Genomic DNA, 7,642 nt, shown 5'->3' on the forward strand with positions numbered 1-7,642 from the left:
GGTCTGGGAAGGAGATTTTTAGAGAGAGAGAAGTTCTTAATTGTTGAGATATGTATTTAACAAAACTGTCTAACAATCGAATCAATTTGATATAACATCACAATATCCTAAAAATTTTATATAGAAGAAAGGATAAAAGTCTTTATAGATGAACGGAAAGAAGAGAAACAAGTCTCCACACATCAAGAATTATTATATGATCAAACTAAACATTTAAAAAATAAAAAAATAAAATAAATAAAAATACCAGAATGATTCTTGATATGACATTCCTTCCATTCAAACAATAAGACTACAAATACATACCACTCTGGATTGATATGATTTATTCAACCAATACATACCATTCATTCAAACAATAAGACTATAAATACATACCATACCATTCAACGCTGGATTCAAATGATACACACCATACCATACCATACCATGCAACTCTTTTCCTACACCGTACGATTTATTTAAGCAAGCTTAAGAACAGCCTCTATAGCCAAACCCTAGCTTCCCACCTGCAACATCATAGACCACATCCAAAGTCTTCTGCTGTGCATTTCCGAAAATACCCATATCGGAGGAGTTACTATTTCCGGCGAATGCCAAGCAGGCCTTCTTGGACGAAGTTGCAAAAAGTATCCCCGACGAGTCAATCACAACCTCGGTGTTGCCGCCGAACACAAAGCTTATACTCGGTATCTTCAGCGTCGTGTTCTTTTTCACACGGTAACATGTATCGAATATCGAAAAGGGTTTAGCCATCCGATATTGCGTCATGTGTTGCCGGAAAGCCGTTTTCAACGCATCGTACGCCGCCGGAGGAAGCCTAGTGATGACCGTGCCGGAATCGATTATAGATCCGGATTTCTTGAACACCGATCGCGAGATCGATAATGTCTTGCCAGCGACTTTGATTCCGATTATATCGACGTAGTAGAACGAAGGACCTTTCGATTTCGATAGCAATGGAGTGAATTTCAGAGATGATCCGGTGAAGCTTCTTCCTCCGGTTCCAAAAGTTAGGTATCCGGTGCAGCTGGGAGTTGATGGAAGACAGTACGAGAAGTAATTCCCGTATTTGGAAGATACTTGTGAGACGATAGACAATCGATCTCTTCCGAGTCCGATCAATCCGGCGACGCCGTTCCAGAGGCCTTGGTTTTTCTCGCCGCAACCGAAGAGGTATTTGGGGAAAACATCGGAGGGTGTCAAAGTGAGAGTTTCGGATGCGAAGAAACCTTGGGAGATGGAGTTATCGCCATACCGGACGCCGTAGACGCAGGTGTTGGTTGAGCAACGAGGGGTGGTGCTGGTGGCGGAGGAAAGCTGAGAGCAGTGTCGGGAGGTACAGGTGATGTTTTTGTATGTTGTTGAGCGGGATGGGTCGAAGATTGGTTGTTTTTGTTTGTAGCAGAAGACGGTGCATGGTTGGCACTGAATCCAGGTGAAAGAGCTGCCGGTGTCGAAGATGAGGGATAGGTGTTTTTTGGGGGTTCCGAGTCCGACTGTGACGATGTAGTTGGAACTGCCAATTGAGAGGCCCGACTTCGCAGGGATGGTGGTGGTGGCCTTGGACTTGGAGGAGGAGGAGTCCTTTTCTAGACTGTTTTGCCTGAGTCGAGACTGAATTGAGTTGACTCGGGACTGGTCACGAGTCAGGATCTCAGTCACTGTTGGAGGAGCACTCGCTCTCTCTGGACGTAGATGATGAGAGCATGGACCGTAATTGTGAACTACTTTCAACGACACTGATGACGTCCCTTTCCTCTTATCTGATAAATAAAAATAAAATAAAATTTATTTTATCTGATGTTTTATTTTATTAATTATTTTAATTTATTTTATTTTTATCGATTATCTTAGTTAAAAAATCTCTAGCCAATAGTATCATACTTTCACCAAATTACCGAAAACATTACAATAGATCATAATTAAAGATTATAATAGAATTCTCTGTATATATTACAATCATTTTTATAAAATTCCAAATCATTATATATAATAATTTTATCTCAAACTATAGGAAAAAGATTACGAAAAATTGAATTTAAATTGACAATCTCTAACATTTCTCATATTAAAGTAAGTATTCATAACTATCTTTAAAATAAATAACAAAAAAGGAGAGAATTACATATTGATTTATACACTACAAGAAAAAGCATCTTTGGCAATTAAAAAAGCACCGTTGGTCGCTGAAAGTATAGGTTTTGGCGACTAAAAAATTATTAGTAGCCAAAAGAAAATTTTTTGGTGACTAAAAAAATTTAATAGCCAAAAGTATAGGTTTTGGCGACTAACAATTTGTTTAGTCGCAGATATAAGGCTTTTACTGACTAAAAATATTTTAGTAGCCAAAAGTAAGGCTTTTGGCTACTAAAAATAATTTAGTAGCCAAAAGTGAGGCATTGGGCGACTAAAAATATGTTTGGTCGTTAAAAGTGATGCTTTTACCGACTAAAAAAATTTTAGTAGCCAAAAGTGAGACTTTTGGCTACTAAAAATAATTTAGTAGCCAAAAGTGAGGCATTGGGCAACTAAAAAGATGTTTAGTAGCCAAATGTGATGCTTTTACCGACTAAAAAAATTTTAGTAGCCAAAAGTGAGGGTTTTTGGTGACTACAAATAATTTAGTAGCCAAAAGTGAGACATTGGGCGACTAAAAAGATGTTTAGTAGCCAAATGTGAGACTTTTTGGAGACTAAAAATAAGTTTTGTCACCAAAAGTTGTAATTTTAGCGTGGGAATTAAATTTTTTGACGACTAAAAAAATTAGTAGCCAAAAGTATAGAACTGGCGACTAAAAAAAAGTTTAGTCGCCAAAAGTGGCCTCTTTTTTTCTAGTAAATAATTTATTTTTACATAAATTATGTTCAATAAAAAATAATTATATATATATATATATATATACTTTTATATTAATACGGGTGTATGTACTATATAAATAATATATGTTGCATATATAATTATATGGTGTTATAGAGACGTAGTGGAAAGAGTGTGTTGTATAAGGTTTAGGGTGTTGGAGGTTGATGGTTTGAATCTCCACAAGAGCAGATGAGAAGCTAGTAAGTGTAATTTTTTTTTTTCACAAATGAGCTTTTGGCGACTAAAAGGTTTGGCCGCCGATTCCTTGAGTATTGGTCGGTAAATGTATAATTTAAAAAAATAAAATTGACTAGTAGCGACCAATAATTTAGTAGCCAAACATTTAATTTTGCCGACCAAATAAAATTTAATATCTAGAAGGTAACATTGCCGACTAAAAAAAATCGTAGCCAAATGTTGCACTTTCAGCGACTAAACAAGCGACCAAACACGCGTTCAGTCGCTAAAACATTCGCCGACAGGGTTTAGGCGACTAACTTGGCGACAAAAAAATTTAGTCATTAAATGGTATCAACGACTAAAAATGCAACCTTTGGCGACTAATATTTTGGTCGGCAAAATTGTTATTTCTTGTAGTGATAGTAGAAATAATGAGTAAAACATAGAAAAAATATCACATCAGTTAGGTTTTAAAAAGTGGAGATTTGGTGAAAGATCCCTAAGTATCTAACTTGTCTTCAAAAGGATAAGAATTAGATCTTTTCAAAATTTCCTAATATTTTAAATCTTATTTTTTTTACTATAATACCCTTATATATATATATATATGTGTGTGTGTGTGTGTGTGTGTGTGTGTCTATTAACTTGTAATCACTCTCTCTCATCTCAATCTTTGTTTTCTATCTCGCACTTATGACTCTTCTCTTCATCGGTTGCATCATTGCTCTCCATCGGCACCACTGCCGCTCACTATGGAACTCTTTCTCTGCCATCTTCATCACCACCATCATTTGTTGCATCCACAACATCAGATCTGAGATCATTCACCATTGTCGTCACTGGAAAATGACGATTTGCGATGGTTCGCGAACCTCAAATCTAAGATCCTTCACATTTTTTTCTCTCTCTCTCTCTCTCTCTCTCTGGTTTTGATGGTTTGTGTTCTCTGTGTGTGTGTATGTCACTCACCATTTATGCTCTCTCTCTTTCTTCTTCTTATTCTTCTTTTGATCCTCTATTTTCAAACCCTGTCTCTCTATCTCTCTTTCTTCTTCTCATGATAATCTATTCTTTCAATAGTAAAATTTTACTCTGGTTCATGACACAAAACTGTCATGTAAAGCTATCATCACAGCTTGTTTCAGAGTAAAATTTTACTCTGTAATTTTTTTTTTTTTAAAAAAGAGTAAAATTTTACTTTGAATCAGAGTAAATTACTCTGATTCAAAGTACAATTTTATTGTCACTAAACAGATCAGTATGTTGTTAACTAGAGTAAATTTTTACTGTTACGAAAACAGAGTACATATTAAATTAACGAACTGTAGTCAAATTTTAGTTTTAGATCTATGAACAAACAAAAAAAAAAACTCTTAATTTTTCATTGCAATATCTCGATTTCTCATTTTTCTGTCAAATCTAATTTTTTTTTTTAATTATCATTGATCTGAAGTTATTGATCTCAAATATGAGTTTGTAGGTATTAAATCTGAGATGGTGGTGATTTAACGGTAGGGATGGCAATTTGAAACCGAACCGACGGGGATCCCCGACCCCGACCCCGACCCCGATTTAAGCGGTTTTTCCCTGAAAAATACTCCCGACGAGGAGGGGACGGTATTTGAAAATCAATCCCCGATCTGTTTCGGGTCGGGGGCGGTGATCAGTGTTCAAGCCCCGGTCCTGTCCCCGTCCCCGGCCCCATTCCCGAATTTCCCCAAAATTAAATTACTTTTATACCCCTTATATATATAATAAATCAAACCCTAAACCCGTGCGTCACTCTCACTCTCTCACTCTCACTTTCACTCTCTTTCTTCTCTCTTTCTCTCTCAACTCTCTCCCTCTCACAGCAGTCGCCTCTCGTTCTTCTATGTCTCTCACAGCACAGCCACCGTCGATCTCACCCTCAACTCTCACTCTCACCGACACTCCTCCCTCACCGCTGCTGTGTTCCCTCATCGCCGATCGTCCCACTCTCTCTCACACATACGACGGAGATGTGCTCCCTCACCTCCGATCGTCCCAGATCTGGAAGATGGAGATGATAAAGATGGAGATCTGGAATATGGAGATGATGAAGATGAAGATGTTGATCTGTGCTCCCCGCCGCCGATCGAAACAGATTTTAAGATGGACAGATCTGGTTCAGATTCATATGTTTATGTTTATGTATATATTTTTTAAAGATTCATATATATATATATATATATATATGTATATATGAATCTATTCAATGCAACAAATTGAAATTCGTATATATATATATATATATATATATAGATTCATATATACTGGTTCAGATTTTTTAATTTTTTTTTTTAAGTTGATGATGATTGATGATGATAGACTGGCAGTGAAGGGTTGGGTGTATATATAGATTTATATATGTTTATATTTATGTATACATATATATATTTTTTCAGTTGATGATCGAAATTCATATATATATATATATGTTTATGTATATACAGATTGTTGTTTTTGTGTTTAAAAAAAAACACGAACAGGTCGGGGATTTTCGGGGTCTGGGAAACCCGAACCCCGATCGGGGACGGGGGTGGGGGGGCTGATAGGGTCCCCGTCGGGGATCGGGGCTGGGGACGGGGAATTTCTCACTATCGGGGATCAGGGACGGGGAGGGTGGTCCCCGGCCCCGCCCCGCCCCGTTGCCATTCCTATTTAACGGTAAAAATGGTGGTTGCTAGCCAACAGTAAGGATGAGTGACACTGATAGATGATGAAGAAGGTGGAGATGATGAATAACCCTCGAGTTGGTGAAGAGAGAGAGAGAGAGATAGAGAGAGAGAGAGAGATGTAAAAGAAATAGAAAAAAGAGAGGGTATAATGGTCAAATAAAATATTCAAATAACAAATTTTGTCCTTCATATAAAATTTTATAATTAAAAGGAGTTTTGAAAGTACTAAACTTTTTTCTATCATTTTAACAAGAAAAGGAAACTAAGAGGGATTTATGGCCAAATTTTCCTTTTAAAAAAGTATTTATATTAGTAAGAAATTTTATAAATATTAATAATTAAAATCATAAATTTTTTCATGAATTTATATATTTTTTTCTGCACTCCACTAGGCTATAATAACCCTAAAAAAACACATTTATTCTATATTAATTTGTAGTTATTTCATATTTTGAACTTGTTAATTTTTATTTAATATTGTATTAATTGGGTTTAGTAACCTTCTATTTTTGACATATTGTTTAAAATTTAACAAGTTTCAAGACTTATTAAATGAAAAAAAACATTATTAATTATTTCTGAACAACCTAAGTTAAAAAGTGATTCTTTATTTTGTTTATATGATTAATTTTTCTAATATTAAATTATATGTATGATAAATTTATGAAACTTCATTAACTTAATGTAATTGATTAATTATAAATAAAAATATTTGAATAAAAATAAATTATACAAAGATAATGGAATTGTTCAAGTTTGATTAGTAGGAAATATTGGTTAGGAGAGACTTATGGACAAAACATTAAAAATAATTATGTAAAGTTTTATAAAAATGCTTGAGACCTAAATTTATTACGTTGATAAATTTAAAAATAATATTTAAAAATTTTCTAACATCACCGTTTTTGAAACAAAAGAACTATTGCATTAAAAATTTTGTATGTGAGAATGAATTATATATATTTTCAAGTAGATAGAGAAGTCAATTGTGGTCTCATACTTAGGAGACCATGTGATCTTTCATTGCATGTTTCACAAGCAAAAGAAAATTTATGATTTTTATTGATTAAAATAGTAATATTCAATATGTTTAATTTAATTTTTCAGAGATAACATGACAAATATTATATATTCAATATTTTTTTTAAGTACATTATTTTTAATATAATATGATATAATAATATATATAGGAAGAGTTGGTGTAGATAACCTTTAGTAGAAGGGCTGCAAACAGAAGCTGGTAAAAGGGAGTTAAATTGAAATGTATGAAAGTTGCTTTGCATAGTCTTTCTCTCTCCACCACCCAAAGCATAGCCATTCTTTGAGGAGCAGAGCAGAAGTAAAAGAGAAGCACAGAAGAGGAAGCTAATGGTTATGGAGGAAGCTATTGGAGTGGCCATCATTGACAAATGACACTTCTCTCTTGATTATGTGTTTTTTTTTCAAAGCACTTCTAGTGTTATGAGTGTTGTAATAAGCTACGGAATTTATAATGGATTCTCTACAGTCCACTCCTAAGACAAAATTTTCCATGCTTTAATCCTTCGTTTGGAAAAGTTAATTTAGTCCCATTTTTTTTGACTAATTTAGCTTTGTTAAATTGGTTCTGTTTGAGAATAATTTTTGGCTTTTTTTAGTTTGAATGTGATGGTTATGAGAGTACAAGTGAAATGATTATATTTTAGATGTGACATTTTGTCTTATTAACTAAATTAACTTATTTTATTTTTTTGTACTTATTTAGGCATTTTAATTCTTCCCAAACAAGCTCTAAGTTTATATTTTCTCTGGTCATCCTTCACATTTCCTTCTCTTATTATTAATTTCATACAATTTCTAGTAATTTAACATTTAATTTTAACCAAAGAGAAAATCAAAAAATATTTAAAAAATTGAAATCC

General features: G+C 34.2%; 1 protein-coding gene across 1 annotated transcript; it reads right to left on the reverse strand.

The window, feature by feature from the left end:
- Window positions 1-234: 234 nt before the first annotated feature.
- LOC114319086 (aspartyl protease family protein At5g10770-like) lies at window positions 235-7,246 on the reverse strand. Its single transcript, XM_028266079.2, has 2 exons — window positions 6,952-7,246; window positions 235-1,766 (listed from the first exon to the last, which is right to left on the reverse strand). Exons 1-2 carry the CDS (start codon window positions 7,142-7,144, stop codon window positions 472-474), a joined length of 1,488 nt encoding a protein of 495 aa, XP_028121880.1. The 5' UTR covers window positions 7,145-7,246; the 3' UTR covers window positions 235-471.
- Window positions 7,247-7,642: the final 396 nt, after the last annotated feature.

The sequence above is a fragment of the Camellia sinensis genome, chromosome 13, assembly GCF_055761805.1.
Source record: "Camellia sinensis isolate YWXY chromosome 13, ASM5576180v1, whole genome shotgun sequence".
Taxonomy (NCBI): domain Eukaryota; kingdom Viridiplantae; phylum Streptophyta; class Magnoliopsida; order Ericales; family Theaceae; genus Camellia; species Camellia sinensis.